This window comes from Monodon monoceros, unplaced genomic scaffold (genome assembly GCF_005190385.1).
Source record: "Monodon monoceros isolate NGI ecotype Baffin Bay Population unplaced genomic scaffold, NGI_Narwhal_1 Super_Scaffold_10, whole genome shotgun sequence".
Classification (NCBI taxonomy): Eukaryota; Metazoa; Chordata; class Mammalia; order Artiodactyla; family Monodontidae; genus Monodon; species Monodon monoceros.
Window position 1 is genome coordinate 36,054,447 of NW_021703766.1, and position 21,495 is coordinate 36,075,941.

General features: G+C 40.8%; 1 protein-coding gene across 1 annotated transcript in view; it reads left to right on the forward strand.

The window, feature by feature from the left end:
* Positions 1–6,675: 6,675 nt before the first annotated feature.
* Positions 6,676–21,495, forward strand: part of NETO2 (neuropilin and tolloid like 2) — a 67,928-nt gene continuing 53,108 nt past the window's right edge. The window contains exons 1-3 of the mRNA XM_029237096.1: positions 6,676–7,032; positions 18,248–18,304; positions 21,091–21,231. Of these exons, the coding sequence (XP_029092929.1) occupies positions 6,999–7,032; positions 18,248–18,304; positions 21,091–21,231 (232 nt within the window). The 5' untranslated portion in view covers positions 6,676–6,998. The remainder of the gene's footprint in view (positions 7,033–18,247; positions 18,305–21,090; positions 21,232–21,495) is intronic.

Below are 21,495 nucleotides of genomic sequence, written 5' to 3' on the forward strand. Positions count from 1 at the left end.
GTTCACTATTTGAGGGGGAAAAAAAGTAATATAATTTATCATACTATTAAGTCAGAAAAACCATCTTATCCTTTCAATAGACACAGAAAGATAATTTGACGAAATCTAACATCCGCTCCTAATTTTAAAAACAACAACAAAAAAAAAACTAAGCAAACTATAATAGAACTTCCTTAACCTAATAAAGGGCATTAATAAAAATAAAAAACTACAGCTAATATTGATACATACTTAATGATGAGAGACTGAATGCTTCCCCCCACCGATAATTTTCAACATAGTACTGGAAAATTTTTTGTAGATTTTTTTTTTAAATTAATTAGTTAATTAATTTTGGCTGCATTGGGTCTTTGTTGCTGCACGCGGGCTTTCTCTATAGTTGCGGCGAGCAGGGGCTATACTCTTCATTGTGGTGCGTGGGCTTCTCATTGCGGTGGCTTCTCTTCTTGCGGAGCACGGGCTGTAGGCACAGGGGCTTCAGTAGTTGTGGCTCGCGGGCTCTGGAGTGCAGGCTCAGTAGTTGTGGCACATGGGCTTCGTTGCTCTGTGGCATGTGGGATCTTCCTGGCCCAGGGCTCAAATCCGTGTCCCCTGCATTCAGGACAGGCTGATTCTTAACCACCGCACCACCAGGGAAACCCCTAGATCTGTTTTAATATAGGATCTTTTTCTAATTTTTAAAATTTTTTTAAATTTATTTTGGCTGCGTTGGTCTTCGTTGCTGCACGCAGGCTTTCTCTAGTTGCTGCGAGCAGGGGCTACTCTTCATTGCGGTGCACGGGCTTCTCATTGTGGTGGTTTCTCTTGTGGCAGAGCACAGGCTCTAGGCACATGGGTTTCAGTAGTTGCAGCATGTGGGCTCAGTGTTGTGGCACACGGGCCCTAGAGCACATGGGCTTCAGTAGTTGTGGTGCGTGGGCTCAGTAGTTGTGGCTCATGGGCTCTAGAGCGCAGGTTCAGTAGCTGTGGTGCACGGGCTTAGTTGCTCTGCAGCATGTGGGATCTTCCCGGACCAGGGATCAAACCCGTGTCCCCTGCATTGGCAGGCGGATTCTTAACCACTGCACCACCAGGGAAATCCTTTTTTAAAATTTTTTTATTGAAATATAGTTGATTTACAATGTTGTGCTGGAAATCTTAAAGTAATAAGCCAAGAAAAGGAAATAAAAGGCATACAGATTGGAAAGGAAGAAATAAAACTGTCCCTATTAGTACATGACATAATAGTCTAGAAAATCTATACACACACACAAAACTTCGTAGAACTAAGTGAATTCAGCAAGTTCAGCAGGATAAAAGTTGAACACAAAAAAATCAATCATATTCCTATATAAATGCAATGAGCAATTGGAAATTGAAATTGTTTTAAATACCACTTAAAATACACCCCAAAAATGAAATTCTTACGTATAAATACAACAAAGCATGCATAGGATCTGTATGCCAAAAACTATAAAATAGCGATGAAAGAAATCAAGGAAGACTTAAAGACACTGTGTTCATGGATTGGAAGATCCAATCTAGTAAAGATGTCAACACTCCCCAAAATGACCTATAGATTTAATAACATCCCTATCAAAATCCCAGCAGTATTTTTTGTGGACATAGACAAGATTATTAGAAAATTCATATGAAAGAGTAAAGGAACTAGAAAAGCTTAAAATAATTTTGGAAAAGGTGGCAAAGTTGGAGGTCAAACTACCTGATTTTAAGACTTATTATAAAGCTATAATAATCAGGATAATGTGGTACTGGAAAAAGATAGACACATAGATCAATGGAACAAAATAGAAAGTCCAAAAATAATGCCACACAAATATAGCTATTTGATCTTTGACAAAAGTGTAAAAGTGACTCAGTGGAAGGTGGTCTTTGAGATAGTGTTAAACTATTTGGTCATCCCTATGCAAAGAAAAAAAAGAACCTTGACCTAAACCTCACACCTCATACAATAATTAATTCAAAATGGATCATAACCTTAAATGTAAAACATAAAACTATCAAATTTTTAGAAGGAAACATACGAGAATATACTCATGAGCTGGGGTAAGGCAAAGAGTTCTTAGAAATAATACGAAAAAATCTAAAGAAGGTTTTAGATAAAAGAAAAAAATCTAAATTTAAAGACATTTTCTTTGCCAAAAACACTTTCAAGAGAATGAACAGACAAGCTACATATGCAATGGAAATATTTGCAAATCACATATTCAACAATGGACTTATATCCAGAATGTATAAAGAACTCTCAAAACTAAACAATAACCCAATTTAAAAGCAAGCAAAGGCTTCCCTAGTGGTGCAGTGGTTGAGAGTCCGCCTGCCGATGCAGGGGACACGGGTTCGTGCCTCAGTCTGGGAAGATCCCACATGCCGCAGAGCGGCTAGGCCCGTGAGCCATGACCGCTGAGCCTGCGCGTCCGGAGCCTGTGCTCCGCAACGGGACAGGCCTCGGCATTGGGAGGCCCATGTACCGCAAAAAAAAAAAAAAAAAAAAAGCAAGCAAGAACTTGGACACTTCACTGAAGAAGATATATGAATAGCAACTAAGCTTATGAAAAGTTCTCAACGTCATTTGCCATTAGGGAAATGAATATTAAAACCATGAAAAGAGAGGCTTCCCTGGTGGCGCAGTGGAAAGTAACTGGATGACTAGAAATTTTCCTGATAAAGTTGAAATACTTAAGTACTGGTAGTAGGCAATATTTCTTAACCATTTTCTTGCTTTGGAATTATACTAGGCAGAAATTTGGAAACAAGTTTAGGTAACATTGTTACTGAAAGAACCAGTTTTAACTCCCTGGAGACAAGTCTTCTTCAATATCATTAGCACAGGGATAATTTTGGTTCATGAGTGTATGGACTGAACTGTGTCCCCCCCCCAAATCCATACGTGGAAGCTCTAACCCACAATGTGACTGTATTTGGAGACAGGGCCTTTAAGGATGTAATTAAGGTTAAATGAGGTTATAAGAGTAGGACCTTAATACAATCTGACTGGTGTCCTTATAAGAGGAGGAAGAGACATGAGGAGTTTTTGGTGCACAGAGGAAGGGCCATGTGAAGACACAGCAAGAAGCTTGCTGTCTGCAATCCAGGAAGAGAGGTCTCACCAGAAACCAATCCTATTGGCACCCTGATTTTGGACTTCTAGCCTCCAGAACTGTGAGAAAATAAATTTCTATTGTTTAAGCCATACACTCTGTGGTATCTAGTTATGAGAACCCAGGCCAACTAATTCAATGAACTAATAAAAAATTTTAAAGTTTCCTCTTTTCCTTCCCTAAAAAAATCCCCACAGTTGTATGACACTGAAATTTCATACACTGAGATCTTGTATGATTTTGCTTTTCACTAAACTTCACCATCATTGTAGCCATATCTGCACACTGTAAGAAAAGCAGTATGAGACCCCTATTTTTTTTTTTACTACAAATATATTTTCTAATATCAGTTTGGTTATGTGTCAATTCCTATACTTTCCTTAGTTATATCTCTGTATTAGTCTGCTCAAACTGCCATAACAAAATGTCATGGACTGGGTGACTGAAGCAACATTTATTTTCTCACAGTTCTGGAGGCTGGAAGTCCCTGATTAAGGCTTCAGCCAATTTGGTTTCTGGTGAGAGAGCTCTTCCTAGTTTGCAGGCAGGTGCCTTCTCATCAGGTCCTCACAAGGCATTTCCTTCATGCTTGTGCTTTCTGCTGTCTCTTGTTATAAGAAACTAATCCTATCAGGTCAGGGTCCCACCCTTATGACTTCATTTAACTTTAGAGGCCTCATCTCCAATACAGGCACACTGGGGGTTAAAACTTCAACACATGAACTTTGAGGGAAACATTCAGTCCGTAACAATCTCTAAACATAACCTGCCTTTCTAGGTTATCATTTAATAAAATGTTAGAGCTCCCAAACTCCAGCAAAAAAGAGAGACAACAAAAATATGTTTGGTACATAAACACTGAGATAAAATTCAGCATTTTTTAAGTAAGTCAATGCTCCACAACACCATTCAAGTGCTACAGAAGACTTGGTCAGAGAAAACGAAATGTAAACTACAGGAATGATCTGTGAGGAGCTGGAGAGGCTATACCTATGCCTGGAAGATCAGGCAGGGAACAATGAAAGCACTCCTCAATCACCTGGGCACTGGCAGGTAATCTGGGAACAGACTGGATACTACTGGGTGGTCTTCCAGGGAAATAATATTTCAGATACAGAACTCCCCAGCTGAGAGAGATGCAAACTGCTTTTCTTTTGATTTAGTCAGCATATGGCCACACAGTGGTCTCAGCTATTATCTGTGCTTTACCACATTCCTTGGAAAATCTACTACAATTACACTAGTACATCCAAAAGATAGGTGTCTTAAAAGGGAGCCACAGAATGAACAGTCCCAATCCACTCCTTGGGAATCTAGTCCCCAGCCAACATACTAGCGAAAAGACTTCTTAGGTTTCACCAAAATGGTACTACCATAAGAGGTACTAGGCTAAATGAAACAATGCTGTGTATATACTTTGTGAGTACAGTTGCTCTAATCTCTCCCCTTTTACTGTATCAACTCAAATGCCAGATTAATGTCTCCAGAACTCCATTGCTCCACTATTAAAAACTGCGTCTAGGGCTTCCCTGGTGGTGCAGTGGTTGAGAGTCTGCCTGCCAATGCAGGGGACACGGGTTCGTGCCCCGGTCCGGGAAGATCCCACATGCCACGGAGCGGCTGGGCCCGTGAGCCATGGCCGCTGGGCCTGCGCGTCCGGAGCCTCTGCTCCACAACGGGAGAGGCCACAACAGTGAGAGGCCCGTGTACCGCAAAAAAAAAACAAAAAGAAAACAAAACAACTGCCTCTAGCCTCCTGAGTCAAGTACAAACTCCTTTGCCTAGCAGTCAAGCAAGAATCTCCATAGTCAAAACCCACCATATTCAACTTTATCTTCACTACCAGTCACAACACTTGCCCCAAATGTGAGGCTCACCCCTGCTCCTTGCCTGATGTGAAAGCTCTTCTGCTCTCTCTCCTCTCCACTTGGCATCCACAGCCGTTTCATTCTTTGTGTGTCACCTCCTTCATGAAGCATTCTCTGATGACATCATACACACATGGATTCTTCCTTCAGTCAACAATTATGCATTAAGAACCATTATTCCAGAAGCTGAGAGGGCTCCTTCCTCCCAATTCTTTTTGTCCACCATTGTCTGTGACTTAGATTTAATAATGGTAATACTGTCCTGGTCTCCCAATAAGTCACTTTATTATATTTGTGGAAAAGCCTCTTAAATGTTTTATTTACTAGTTGGTTCTCATGTGCAATCTCAATTTAACTGTAGGTGATTTTCCTCATACACATCTCGTATACCTTCCACAGCACACTAGGTAAAGGGCTAAATACCTTAATATTATTTGATGTTAAATATGTTTTCACTTGCAAACCTTGTTAATACTTACTTTTGGAGGGATAGAAGGAAAGAGATATTTTCAGTTGCTGCAAATTGTCCTTAACTTTGTTAGACAAATATTTATGGAGTTCCTACTACGTGTCAGATACAGGCATAAATATTCTGTTATGATAGGGCCTTAATCACGGATATTTCCCCAGCACCCATCACTGTTTTCTGCACATAATTAATGCTCAATAAGTATGTGTTGAGGGGATATATGAATGTAGCCTCCTTGCCCTCAAGCAACTTATATTTTAATAGTGGGGGTAAATGAGATACAGGTGATGAACAAAAATAAACAAGTAGATAGGCAAGGTAATTTCAGAGCGTGATAATCACTATAGAGAAAATAAAACAGAATACTACGCAGTTGTTTGCAAATTTGGAGATTTGCTATCAGCGGAGTCAGGCGACCCCATCAGCATGGCTTGGTGGTAAGGAGGGCAGTCTCTGGAGGCAGATTTCTTGGGTTTACAGCCCTGCCTCCCTCTTTCACTGTGTGGCTCTGGACAAATGACTTAACCTTCCTGGCCTCCTATCCCGCAGGAAGTGAATCGAGGATTACAGAATTGATATGGAAAGTGTTTGGTGCAGTGCCTGGCAATCTGGGAAGGGGTCCGTAAATCTTAGTAATCATTACCGTTGGTCAGGTTAACTCACTTGGCGCTAAACAGACCCGCTCTGCCCTGAGCCCCGCCCAGATCCGCGCCCCCTGCCGAGGCAGGTAGTAGAGAAGGGCTGAGCAGGGCAGAGTTTTGACCTTGAATTGAGGTCTTAAGAGGCCATGGGGTCGGTGCCCCCCATCCGTCTGCGAGGGCGGACGGAGGTAGGCAGGCGGACTAGGGCCGCCGAACCGGGTGGGCGGCGGGCCCCAGCCCTCCCTCAGGCGGCAGGCCTCGAGGGCTCGGGCCCGCCCACCCCGCGGCCCGGGGCTGCGGGTCGCAGGGCGGGCTCTCCCTCTGCGCCGGCCTCTCGGGGCGCGAGTGAGAGGGCGGCGCCCCGAACCTTCTCGCCCAGTCCCCAACACAACGGTCGCCAGAGGGGAGCACCGCCCACCCAGGGTGCGAGGCCGCGGGCGGGCTCGCCAGGCGATTGGCCGGGAGGGTTGCGAGGGGCACGCGGGCGGGGGCGGGGGGCGGGCACATGCGCGCCGGCGGTGCGGCCGGCACGCGGCGCTAGCGCTCTCTGCTTAAATGAGCGTGGGCTCGCCGCGCCCGCCACTTCAGCGGGGCCTGCGCCGCGGCTGCAGGCGGACGGGCCCGCAGAGGTCCGATCCCTCGCGTCCGCGCTCCCCGGCAGCGAGGCAGTCGATGGGACGGAGCGCCGCGGAGCAGGAGGCGGCGCCCGTCGGGGGGCTGGGGCAGCGCGAGAGCCCGCCTGGAGGCTCGGGCATGGCGGGCCGCAGGACCTGAGTCCTACCCTGCGGGTAGCAACCTGGTGGCGGGCGATGGGGACGGAGCGGGGCTGCCGCCGCGCTGAGCCGTGAGCGCCGCGCTTCCGCCGCCGCCTCTTCGTCGCCGCCTTGGCCCCTCGCGAAGCGCCGGGCAGCTCGGGAACATGGCCCTGGAGCAGCTCTGCTCGGTCCTCAAAGGTAAGCGCCCAGAGCTGCGGACGGCGCCCCCTGCGGGCGAAGCCGGCGTCTTCGTGTCCCTGCCCGGCTCCGGGCGTCCGACGCGCCCCTTTGTGTGGCGCGAGCGGATCGCGGAGCCCCTGCTCCCGCCGGGATCGACTCGCTCCCCGAGCGCTTCTCCCCAGCCTTCTGCGTGCCGTGGCGGGGGGAACCGGGGAGCTCAACGGGACGCGGCGGCTCGGCCGGCCCTCCGAGCTGTGCCCTCGCGCCTCTTCCTCGGAATTCCGCACATCGCTTTGCAAAGTTGTGGGGTTTGTGTGAGTGGAGCGTAGGCCGCTCTTTTTCAGCATTAGTAAGAAAGTCATTCCGAGCAAACAATAAAAACCCCAGCTGAGGCGTCGCGGAGCTGTTCTTGAAAAGCCCCGCGGTGGCGTGCGGCGGAACGGCCTCCCCGCCGGCCGGGTCCCACCTGCTGCGGCCGCGGAGGCTGCGGCACCACTGCGGGCGCCGCTGCTCGGGGCTGTGCCTTGGCGCTTCCCGGGACCTCAGGATACCCTGCCGCCGGTATCTGGTTCTTTATGATTTGTTGTACCGGGAATTAAAACAGTCGGCTTGCCAAGTACACAAAGCTCCAAAACGTACTGCAGCTGCTTTGCATTTTCCAGGAGGTGTTATTTTAGATTAAAATTTATATACATAGATAATTAATATGGTGATAGAAAGTTGTTTCTGAAAATCGGAATGAATAAATCCTGTTTTCGGTCCTCGGAGGAAAATCACCACCACCAATAAAGGGCTTCCCTTTTCCTCTACTGACTTCGATTGAAAACTAAAAAGCTGTGTATTTGTAATGTTATGAAATATTCCCGTTTTTTAAATATTGGATATGGAGTTAAGGCATTGATTAGAGCTTTTCATTGTATCTTGATATTTGTATAGTGAAAAATGTTGGGTTTTTTCCCACTCCATATTAACACTTTTCAAATTTGTTTTACTGGAAAATTCTGTATAATTTTGCTTTAAATTTTAATTGCACAAATTATCTACTGTTAAGATATTCCTAAATTCATAATTGATATTTCAGCAATTTAACTACCCACTGTATACTTATATGTACAGTTTGTGCTAAGGTAACCTAAGACTTTCTATCTGGTGATTGTTTCGCAGTCACCCCATAAATTATTAATGATTTCCTCATTGTATTAAAATTTTATATCTCTGAAATCAATTTCTGTAGTCTTTCCTTTCTGTAACTCTCAATTTATATCGCCATTCCTTGGAAATTAAGATTTTGTTTTACTTTTTCAAAATAAATTCTATGCATAGTAGGGTTTCTGATAGTGCTCCTTATCTGAATTACTTCGTTGTCCTCTTTGCCTTAGGGTGTTCAATAATAATGACATTCCATCTGAGTAGCCCCCTCTGGGGAGAAATCACGTAGATCTATTATACAGCTTTACCTGCAGAACTTGAAACTGAGCTGGATAGGACGGAATCTCTGATACTCCTGGAATGGTGAAGGGTTTTGCAGTTTTTCTGCCTTTGCCTTTGTCGTTGGTACACACTGCCCTCTCTGGCCACCGTGGTGAAGCATTTAGTTGTTGCACCTTTCAGGAAAGGATTCTGTGGTTGATGGCAGAGCTACAGTGAAAACAATGTAGTATCTGGCTTTTCTTTTTTTAATTTTACCCAACCTACACTATTTTTACATGCTGGTGTATTTTTAAAAGCTCAAGCTAACTTGTTACTGTTAGGCTTACTAGGGAGAAAGCCAGCTATTTTTAAGTCTTCTAAAGTTTATGTATATGTGCTTATAAATATGGGGAATTGGTCTGGAAAGATTCAAGAAATTAACAAAAGTTGATTATGAGAAAGGGATCTGGGAGACTGAGAAACAAGAGTAAAGGGAAGACTTCTGTTTCACTGCACATCCATTTGTATCACTTGATTTTTTTTTAAACCAAATGCATTTGTTACCTATATAAACATTGGTATTTTTAAAAATCACCTTTTAAAAAATATTGGCTTTTCCCAGTGCTACCATTCATTGTGTGCACCAATGCATGAAAAAGTAGCCCTTAAGTATCCTGTAAGGTGTAAATTGTTTCAACATTGAAGAGGTTCTTATCAGAAGCAGTTATTTAACATTTACATAATTATGGATATTACCTACCAAAAGCCGCCTTTGGAATATTATGGTCAATTTCTACTAAAACAAATCAGCCATAATGACTGTGTGAAATTTTAAGTAGAAGGTAACTTTAAGATGCCATTGATTCTTTGTTCTGCTTCCAGCAGTGAGAACAAAAGGATAACTCTGCTGGGCTTTTAAACCTTTCATATATTGTTAAATCTGAATAATTCACTTTTAACTGTTTATGATCACTCCAGGTCTTATAAAATTTGATTTGCCTTCTATCAAAGTTAAGTATCATAGTCACATGAAAATATTACATTAGTTTTATAAACCCGTTTTTCACTGTTCATATTCATTCTGCACACTTGCTTCAGGAGAATCCTATTAGACGCAGTTACATTTAAATCTGTATAAACTGTGGTTAAATTTATGGTGTTACAGTGCATAACTATCCCTTGGCACTATATTTTAAAAATCTTATCTGAGACTGTGACAAATATTAACTCCTGTCCTTCATCCTTAAGCCTCTTACAAGAAATTAAACCGTACAGAAATAAGTACCATAATGAGAAGTTATCCCTTTAATAGGGAAGTTTTTAAACATAGCCTTGGGAAAAATTAACTTTTTGACTTTTTCCCCCCGAGTTGGAGAAAATATTTTAATACTGACAGTTGAAAAGTTATCTGTGTTTTGAAGCCAAACTCACCTTTTAGGAAAAACATGCAGCCCTGTAATACACGTACATGTGCATTACAAAACAAGTTCAAATCAAAGCCATTTTCAGTCCTTTTAGGAATAAGATAGAAAAAAGATAAACTATAAGTAAAGTTCATATCTAAAATTCTAAAAAATAATCCAAGTTCTGCCCTTGGTTACTACCCATTCAGCACAATCTCCTGTCATTTTAAAATTTATGATCCTGCACAGTAATTTTTTTTTTTTTTTTTTTTTGCCTGTGGCATGCGGGATCTTAGTTCCCCGACCAGGGATCGAACCCATGCCCCCTGCATTGGGAGCATGGAATCTTAACCACTGGACCTCCAGGGAAGTCCCTGTTGGTTTTGGGTTTTTTTTAATGTGTCCCTGGGGCGCTTTGAGATCCTAGTTATTGTGGTGTTTGAGTTAGAAAGGGGAATCCTAAAAGGTGATCTAATCCAGTGGGTTTCCAAACTTTCCTTAACAGAACTCCCTCAGAGGAACTCTTATGAGTGGGTACTTAAAAACTAAACAAAGAACAGATAAGAACAAGGTTGCTCTGATTGCTGAGGGCCCTCACCCTCTCAGTCGCTAATCAGAGTGGCCCCCAAAGAACTAACACTTTTTAGCATCTTTGTTCACAAAATTACAGGGTGTACTAATCTGAAAGTTCAATTCGTCCTAGTCAAAATGACATTAAAACATGTTGGTTTAAATATGCCTAGAGTAATGTATTGGAAGTTACAGCCTTAGTGGGTGAGAAGATATCAAATACTCTTCAAAATGTGACCTGGTCGTGTTAAAGTCTGATGGTAGTTGTTGTGGATGTCTGAGGATTCCTGTATAATTAGAGCATACAAAACTGCCATCTCAAGAGCATTTGACTAACAAGAAGGTTGTCACATTCTGCAGGAAAGAGAAAGCACTTCTGCAGTTACTCTTTCTTATAAGTGATTGGCAATGTGATTAGCACGTGGAGGGTGGAGTGATCCCAAAGTTCACCAAGATCCATCTTCTTTCTTAACTACAAAGTAAAATCGAGTTTGATTAAATTAGGGTACTTTTCTGTTCTTTGGAACATAGCTAATGGAAAACAAGTTACTACTACCTCAAGTAGTATATGGACTCTAATTGAACTCCATTTTGCTTTCATTATAGAAAATAGGAGCAGGGAGACCAGTTAGGCGGTTCTTAAGTTATGGAGTCTCATGATAGGGTTACCAAACCTTATGTTTACTGCTTAGATGCTAAAAATAGGAAGGCTGAGAAAGAGGTACATTTAATTACTAACAAAGGTAAATTGAGTCAGCTTGAGAAAAGTAAGAGTAGTAGCATATCTGAAAAATAAAAAAAAATCAATTCTTTTTCTGTCCCCTGATTTATGCTCAAATAAGCTGGGTCATCTCTGTGCCTGCTGTTAACCAGGATGTGTGCTTGTTAATTTGTTAGTGGGGCTCTGTACTATATGTTATAGTTACAAAGAAAGTATAATCAGGATTTTGCGTAGTCACTTCATGTATTCATCTAATTTTTGTTGAGTTCTGTTATGGGCCAGCCAGTCTTCTAGTCGCTAGAGATGCATCAGTGGTTCAGAGAGACAAGTCCCTCTTTCTAGTAGGAAGAGACAGATAACAAGCAAGAAAATAGCAGGTAATATAAGTAATAATTAAAATATTATTTGTATAATAAAACAAGATGAAGAAGAAAATGTAGAGCTTCTTTAGCAGTCGGAGAGGCCTCAGAAGACCTGAATAACAGGAAGGAACCAGCCATGCACAGAGAGTCTAGGCAGAAGGAATAACTAGTCCCTATGGCTAGAATTAGCTTGGTGTGTTAAAGTAATGGGAAGAAGAGCTGTGTAGCCATAGATGGTCAGGTGCCACACCACATAGGACCTCTGAAGTCAGAATAAGGAGTATGGATTTATTCTAGATGTAATGGGACTCTGTTGGAAGATTTTATGAAAGGCTGTGATATGATGTGATTTATGTTTTGAAAGGATCTCTGGCTGCCTGGGACAGAGTAGGCTATAGGGGACTATGGCAGAAATAGCCAGTTTTCTTCCAGTATCCATTTTACCTTTCAGTGATTCTCTGAATTTTAACTAAGCACACAATCACCCAAAATAAATACTAGATTTTCCAGCTTTCCTTAGGATTAAGTGTGGCCATGTGACTAAATAAGGCTGACCAGTTAGATGTGGGTTCAACTTTGGGGAAGTGGTGGTATATCTGTTGTTCAGTTAAAATTTTTATTTTGAGATCATTGTAGATTCTGGGCAAAAGTTTTTAAAGGAAGGAGGAATGCCCTGTGTCATTTCTTCATTCTTGCTGACTGTAATGCAGACATGGTAGCTGTAAAGAAGATATGGAACCTGGCACTCTAGCATCTATATTGGACCATAAGATGAGCCTGGAAATGAAAGTCACGCACAACTGAGCAATAAGACAGAAGGAGCTTAGGTCCCTAGTAATGGTATAGCCACCACTCTAGCCCTTGACTACTTACCTGCACAGTTTGTTTACTTGTCAGAGAAATATACTCTATCTTGTTTAAACTACTAGTTTGGGTTTTTTATTACTCATGCCAAACCTTATGCTAACATAATAGAAGTATGCAAAATCAGTGAAAGAAACAAAACCATACAGAGATAGAGAGTTACAGAAGTGAAAAGTATGAATGCTGTCTAATAAAATTAATCTTGGGAGAGTTCCTAGAAAAAGCAGGTTTTTAGCAGTGTGAACATTATTTTGTAGAAGCAGAGGGAGGTCCGTGGCAAGTGCAGATGTTCAGAAACAAGAGATATTTGTAGGGACATTATGAGAATACACACACATATACATACATATATGTAGTAGAGCATTCACCAACATTTCCAAAATCAACTCATCAACTCCTTGTGCCCACCCTCTGCCCCGCCCCATCCATCTTGGCCCACACGTGCTCCTACTGTCACCAAAGGAGAAAACAGGCAACTTCTTTCTGTTTCTTTCAGTGTACTGTTACTCTCCTGTTGTAGTGGTCTCCAAAGTGTTGTGCCAGGGCCAACAGCTTCAGCATCACTAGGGAATTTGTTAAAATGCAAGTTTTCAAGCCCCACCCCAGACCTACTGGATCAAAATCTCTGGAAGTAACCCCCCACCAAGTCTATTTTAATAAGCCCTCCAGATGAATATGATGCACACTAAAGTTTGAGAACTGCTGTCCCAATGATTCATTTCTCAGATCTGGAAGAACTGCTGAGTAGGATTTGCACATTTTTAAGCCTTGATGTATATTACCAGATTAACCTCCCCAAAGCTGTGCCAGTTTACAATCCAGTGGCAGAATAAGTCAGTTTCCTATATCCTGACCAACACTAGAATCTACATTCTTTTTAATATTAGTAAGGCAGAATTTCTGCATTTTTTTTGGCACATTTTCCTGGTGGCATAATCTTTTATCCCATCTGTTTGTAGTTTTTATTTATGTTCCTGTCTTTTGTAAATGAAGGTGTTCTCCCAAAAGTATAAATATAATGTTTTTTTCAATCTGCTATTTATTTTCCTACTTATTGATAGCTTGAAGTAGGGACCTACTTTTTTTTTCCAAATAATTAACAAGTTATCCCAGAACCATTTATTAAAACTGTCTTCTCACCAAGTGTTTCAAATATCACATATATTTTAATAAATTCTGGGATATGTATGTCTGTTTCTGAGCTTTTCCTCTTCCATTTTCTTATCTAAAGGCCCCTTGAGAATAAGGACCATGTCTTCTTGGTTCATTGTAGTTCCAGGGACTGACTCACTGCCTGAAATACAGTGGACGCTAGTAATGTTTGTTGACAGATCATCTATTTCTTCCTCTACCGTGGCTACATTTTATAATTACTGTAGCTTTATAGTAAGTATATTATTTTTATGTATTTTAGTCTTTTATTTTTATATTTTCCTTGGCCACTATAAAAAAGTATTTAAGATGACCATCAGAAGCATTTTAAGTACCAAAAAAACACACTAAGATTTTTATTAAAACATCATTAAATATTGTATGACTCACTGGGAAGAAATGTTACTTTTACATTGTTTTATTATCCAAAACATATTCTCCATTGTATTAAGTTTATTTACTTACTTGTCTGTTTAATTTATTTTGGTCTTACTCTCTTCCTTTAATAGGTGTAATTATTTTCCAAGTAATTCTCTTGGGACTTCTAGGTTTTAAAATAACATTGTCTATAAATAATAATTTTGTCTCCTTTCCAGTATTTATTGCATTGGCCAGAGTTGCCACTATTAAGTAACAGTGGAAAGAATAAACCTGACCTTGATTTTTAGTTGATTGGAAAGTACGGCCTTAAACTGGAAGGTCTGGGGACAGGATTGCAGTAGAGAACTCTTTGATAACCGTGATTCAGGGTTAAAAAGAGTAGCTTGGAGGATTTGTATTTAATACCTTGAATAGCACCTGTCTTTATCATTTAAGCCTTCATTTTTAAGTCAGATCTGTACACTGGTTATTAAACTACACTACATTAAACTCCAGAACCAGAGGTGAGGTCATAAGTGGTGGACAGTACCTTTTTCCAAGCATCAGATCACAAGCGGTTCTCTGCATAACCAAACTCTGTGGTTGTGGAGTTTAGAATTTTTATTTTGGCATGGATTTCTGCCTTAAAGAATTAGTGCCTTCCTGGGTATGTTGTCTTTGAATTCAAAGTGTGAGGTATCTCTGGATTTGAGAAATTATTGACCCTTTTGGTAAGAGAAAGAAGGGAACAAGTGGCACATAGATTGGGATTAAGGACAGAACAGAGCACGACAGCACTGCTTCATGTACTAGATAATTCCAATGTTTGGCATCAGTAGAGTTTGTTTTACTGTCTCAGCCTGATTATAGCAAGCAGCTTACAAAGATCCTGTTATACAACTAAGGGAAAACTGTTTCTTATGATACCGAATTTAGAATAATTAATAGTCACCACTATATCACCACAGCTATCACTAAATATTTCTGTCCCTAACTGTTGTGCAAATTTGCCTTATTTATATATCATTTTTTTAAATTCAGTGGCAACAGTTCATTTGGTTGATAAGAGTTGTGAATAGCTGTTTTAAACATTTGGCAGGGGGAAATTGTGAGCAACACCCTAAATACAGTAGAGAAGATTAATAGGGTTATTTGGTCTTGTAATTTTATTTTTAATGTTATTTGTTTCTACCTCAGTTGTATATTCTGTGCAAATTCCATAAATCAAGTGTTTTACAAAGCCAAATTTTTATTAGTCATTATGTAGAATAATTTTCTAGGCACAATTCATCTTTTTACCATAGTTTTACTGTTGCTCTCCTGGTTTCAGTTTGTTGATTTCTTACTTTCCCTTTCTGCCTGGTTTTGTATTACTTGCTTAAATACTGTGAATTATAAATTTAAAAATTGGTAAATTGTTACGCCCGTGAATCAGGAGGAAAGGTATAATCACAAAATTTTGACCAGTTCTGTATCACCTGACTGGGATGATATGCCTTGGGGAATAGTGTCCTCTATCAAGATACATTGGTACAGATGGTTGTGATATTTGCTGAATTGTCAAATATCTAACGTTACCCTAGATTTTTGTTGTTGTTGTTTTTGCGGTACGCGGGCCTCTCACTGTTGTGGCCTCTCCCGTTGCGGAGCACAGGCTCCGGACTTGCAGACTCAGCGGCCATGGCTCACGGGCCTAGCCACTTTGCGGCACGTGGGGTCTTCCCGGACCGGGGCACGAACCTGTGTCCCCTGCATCGTCAGGCAGACTCTTAACCACTGCGCCACCAGGGAAGCCCCCTTTTTTTTTTTTGGCTGTGCCTCGTGGCTTGCAGGATCTTAGTTCCCCAACCAGGGATTGAACCCAGGCCCTTGGCAGTGAAAGCACAGAGTCCTAACCATTGGACTGCCAGGGAATTCCCTAGTTTTTCTTTTCTTTTTTTTTAATGTATTTTATTTATTTTTATTTTTGGCTGTGTTGGGTCTTCATTGCTGTGGGCAGGCTTTCTCTAGTTGTGACGGGCGGGGGCTACTCTTTGTTGCGGTGCATGGGCTTCTCATTGCTGTGGCTTCTCTTGTTGCGGAGCATGGGCTCTAGATGTGCAGACTTCAGTAGTTGTGGCTCGTAGGCTCAGTAGTTATGGCTCGCAGGCTCCAGAGCACAGGCTCAGTAGTTGTGGCACACGGGCTTAGTTGCTCCACGTCATGTGGGATCTTCCTGGACCAGGGCTCGAACCCGTGTCCCCTGTACTAGCAGGTGGATTCCCAACCACTGCGCCACCAGAGAAGGCCCTAGTTTTTCTTTTTGATCAGAAATCTTCTGGGTTTTTTGTTTTTTAAAAACGGTTCAAAATCCATTCCTCTAACTCTGATCCAGTGCCAGGATGTTAAGAGTTTGAAGGAAGGATTGTTCCTACATAGCATGAGATCTTCAATACTGCCAGCAACCAAAGAAAGGGAGGGGAAATTAAAGTTGTTGAGAGAAGACAGAGGAAACAAAGGTCAACAAGGATATGGGAAACCAAAGATGAAGATGTATGATTAGATTATAAGATGTAAACAGCGTAAGATGACAAGAACTCTTTGTATGTTGGTGACTTTGGGTAGTAGATGCTGGGTACATGCTACTAAGTGAACAATGGCTTGACCATCTACCAGTCACTTAACTAGCAATCTCTTCAGTGCCTCCATCTCCCTCACCCCTAGACATCCTTTAAGTCACCAATTGCAGTTGACTCTATATCTGAATCATGTTATAAATATCTCCTCCTTCCCATTTACACTACCACTGCTCTGCTTCAAGACCATATCATCTTTGCTTCCTAAATGACCTCTCTTTTTAAAAATTTAGACTCCACACAGCCATCAAGATTAGTGGTCTGAAACACAGATGTGATAATGTCACTCTCTAGTTTAAAAACTCACCGTGATTTCTCCTTGTAGTCAAAGGTCCAAACTCTTTAGCATGGTATTCAAGGCTTTTTACAGTTGAATCTCATCCTACTATTTCTAACCTGATGTACCACTTTCCCCTCCACATGCTAACTGTACTATTGTACTCAGAATTTCACTAATATCGCCTATAGATAAGTGCTCATGGCTCCATGTTTTTGTCTAAGCTGTTTCTTTCTCCCTCTCCTGGGTAGAAAGTTCTATCCAGTCCCACTAGAATATACCTTTTTTTTCTAAAGCTTTCCTCTATTCCCCTTAACCCCCAGCTGAATGAATGGTTCCCTTTTCTGCTTCAATTGTGCTTTCTGTTATGACCCCTGTTAAACTCCTTTCACCTTGTATTGTGGATTGTCTTTGACAATAGGTTGACTCCTTAAGGATGGCAGTTTGTCCTAAAATCTATCATTTATTTAGCAGAATGCCTGGCACATATAAAGGGCTTTGTGCAATGTGCATCACCTCATTTAATCTTCACAACAACCTTGTGATGTTGGTGTTATTAGCACAACATCCCCGTTTTACAAATAAGTAAACTGAGTTGGAAAGGCCTCACAGCTGGTACAGAGCAAAACTTGAACCCCAACCTGGATCCACCAAACTCCTGAAGTCCATTCTCTTTTAACTGTTTTGCTGTATTTCTCCCCTGCCTCAATCTGTGTATCCTCAGTGCCTGGTATCCAGTAGGTACTCTGTATGTGCTTGCTGACCGAATGAATAATAAAAACTCCAGTTTCCACAGGAGGCTGGTAGTGTGGTTTCCATTGCAAGGGAGAGTAAAAGATATCAGTGCATCATTCTTAAAAATAACACGTTATCTTCAAAACACAAACATACACAAAACAATATATTGTTCATTGGGTATCAGAAATGTTAAACTTGGGGGCGGGGGGTGGGGAGAAGCTCCATTTTCTAAATAATGCTAGCTTTCGTAATGCAGGACACAGCGCTGTACCGCACAGCTATAGCGTGTCTTAAATTGATTTCTAGGAAACTGCTGCCCCCTTACTTCTGTCTTTATTATGAGTGTTCTCACAAGTCAAATAATCTAATTGAACTTTTACTGGCATAATACATTGCAAAGCTAGCCATTATGCATGTAAAGTCTTTGAGGAGACAGTAAAATAAATACAGGATAATTGGGGTCAGCTTAGTTTGTTGTTAAAAAAAAAAGTATGTGTTTTTTAATCCATCATAAATTGAAAATGTACTATTAGTGCTTGTATAAATGAGTATAATACCAATTACATTTTTTCTTGGGTTCTCTTAAGTGTCAAATAGTAACTCAACATAACATTTAACACTTAAAAATCTTGAGAGTGAATGTTAGTAAGAAATAGGGAGTTTTAGTTCATCTTTTTTTTGTCACCTGATTTTTCTTATAAACTTGGTAAAATCTAATGTAGATTCAACTTTTTAACTTCTCTTCTCTTTTATTTCTCTAGTGTTGTTAATAACAATACTTGTAGTGGAAGGGATTGCTGTGGCCCAAAAGACCCAAGGTAAAGACCTTACAGTGCTAATTTACTGCATGTTCAGGACAGTGGGATGGCTTATTTGGAAGAATTTCAACTTTTGAGTACTATTTCCATAATCCCTCTGGGGTGTTCCAGTGACCTAAGGCTTTCCATCAACCTGTCAGCCTCAGTTCGGCTAGGTTCAGCTGCAGTTAGCTAGAGTAAATTGTTAACATAAAGTCTTGCATTGATAAATTTAAAAACTTGGCATAACTAGTGACTCCTAGAACACTATGGATTATGTCCAAAAATCAAATGAGATTCATGCTTTATCACTAAGCAAAAATAAAAATCCCTTTTTCCGGTGTAGACAAATGAAACGTTTCCATCAATAGCTTATTCACAGCCCTGGGGACCTGTTCTAATTGTCCTTGTTTATGAAAGAGGATTAGGTAGTGTGAGTTTTGAGCCAGATATTCATGTCAGAGTTTAGTACATTTCCTAAATAACCTGACTTATTTTTATTTTCATCAAAGTTATACATACACATGACAAAAGTCAAAGCATTCTAAAAAGTTAATTAGGAAAAATCAGTCCCCCAGCCTATCACCCCATTTCTCCATGGAGATAGCCACTCTTAGCTGATTCTTTTGGTATTTTCCTGCATACTTCTAAATAACATACCATACAGGTCTTCTTGGTTATTTCAGTTTCAGGTAGTAGAAAATAATTTTCCCACCATGCGGGATGAGAATTGATCTGTTTCATGCACCTCCCCTTCACCACCTACCACATACAAGTGTTCTTTTAACTTTGCGCCACAGCACCCGCATCAGTGTTGTTATAATTCTGGTTACATCTCTTCAGGGTTTACGTCAAGTCACCCGTTGGGCTTTTTCAATATGAAAATTTTGTCTTTGGATGTAGGAAATTTTTCTTTCCCTTTTTTCTTGTTTAATTTTTAAAATTCCCTTTTCTCCATTTTTCTATCTTCTGTCTTCAAGGAACTCTTATTATTAAGTTACTTTTAAAAAAAATCTTTTCTGTTTTCCATTTCTCTTTTAACTGTTTTCTTCTCAGTAGTCTACACTGAGACTTCCTCAACTTTATCTGCTAAACCAAGAATTGGAAAACTTTTTTCTATAAAGGGCCAGATAGTAATCATTTAAGGTTTTGAAGACCTTTGTAGTCGAAGGAGCACCTATTCAGATCTGCAGTTGCAGGGTGAAAACAGCCATAGACAGTACAGTACGCACATGAATGGGCATAGATATAGTCCAGTGAACTTGATTTACAATAACAGGCAGCAGGCCAGATTTGGTCCAGGGCCATAGTTTATGGACCTCTGCTCCAAACGTGATATTTTTTCATTTCTTCTATTTTTAAAAGCTTTCATTTGTTTTCTAAATGTTCTGTTTTTTAGAGTATGCCTTGTTCTTGTCTTATCGATATACATTTGACCCTTGAACAATGCAGGGGTGAGCGGTGTTGATCCCCACATAGTCAAAACCTGCCTCTGTATTCGCGGTTCCGCATCCTCACATTCAGCTGACTGCAGACCAAGTAGTGAGTGCACCCACGCGGTTCAATCCCATGTTGTTCAAGGGTCAACTGTACTCTCTTGTTCTCTGAGGAGATTAAATGATCGTTTCGTTTAGTGCTTTTTTTTAATATTCTATAATCTTTGTATCCTCAGAGTTGCTTTTTTGTTTGTTTTTAATCTGTTTTTCATATTAGAGGCTTTCCTCAAATGTCTGGTGCTCCTTGAATGCCTTTCGTAGTTATGAGAGGAGCATGCAGATCTTCTCGTTAGCTGTCTGCAAGTGTAGACAGGGCTTCTTTACCGCCACCCTCCCTGGTGAGTGACCAAGTCCACATCCTTGAGTCTTTTTCTTTGGGCTTATTAGATTCCCCAGAAAAGATTAAGATTCCATTTCCTGCTTAGAGGCTCTACATCTGATCAAGAGGCCTTTGGGAAGTTGAGTGGGGGAAGAGACGGGAGGTGTGGTTCAGCATGTTAACATTCACCTCATCTCCCTGTTTTCAGGTTGGTATTTTTACCCTCAGCTGTGCCTGGTGTCCCCTGGTCCAGCAACCCTGTTGTACCTTCTCCAAAGAAATAGTCTCATTTTCTGATATGGTGATAGAGCAGCAGATACTTAGATTTGTGGAGTAGGGGAGGGTATTAGAGATCAAATTGATTCCAAAGAGACTTTTAACCAAGCCTCATGTTTTTAAAAAGCCCAACTTCACCACCTCCTCGCCCACTGCCAGAGATACCTAGTGCTGCCAGTTGTTATTATTGCATCCACCTCTTTGTACTTATGGGTTTACGCCCTTAAAAAAATTGTTTACTGTCGTTTAAGTGGACTTTGAAGAAGGAGCAGAGCCAAATGCATGTGTTCAATCTACAACCTTTAACTAAAATAAAATCCCTTGGTAATCTTTGAATCTTATTTGACTTCATGCTAAACTAAATGTAGAGGTACCACACCAGAGATAAATTCCTAGGGTCCTTTTATTTTTATGTCAGAATTGAATTTTATAGAGTTTTAGTGATTTATCAGATTCTCCCACATGGTTTTGCCCTTGTAAAATCTACGCATTTTATTTCCCCGTTCTTATACATGGCAAACTTGTCCTCTAGAGCAAATGCTTCTAGCCAGCACAGCATACCATCTTCACCTTCATTTCACTTCTATATTCAATTTGTTATGCTGAATTTGTCAGTGGTTCTTAAAAATTATATATATGTGTGTGTAACAGAGTGGGCAGTTGTTTGGGGAAGCTGTGGGGGGAACTATAAGTGATGTTTTACGTGTTTCCCTAAGATGGACAAAATATTGGAATCAAGCACATTCCTGCAACCCAGTGTGGCATTTGGGTTCGAACCAGCAATGGAGGTCATTTTGCTTCACCAAATTATCCTGACTCATATCCACCAAACAAGGAATGTATCTACATTTTGGAAGGTATTTGACCAATTTCTCTCTTTCGTTGGATGAATTTTTACTTATTGTAAAACTAAATATATTGGTTAAGTGCCCTGGTTAAACCAGTTTGAACAAAATTTAAATATGTATTTTAATTAAACTGTAGTCATTATAAATATTTCTTAATACTGACATTAAGAAAATAATGGTTGAAATTTTATAGGAATTTTGGATCTCCTAAAATATAATTTAACTAGATGCATCAGTATATATGAGAAACTTCTCTGATAAGAAACCTAAGCT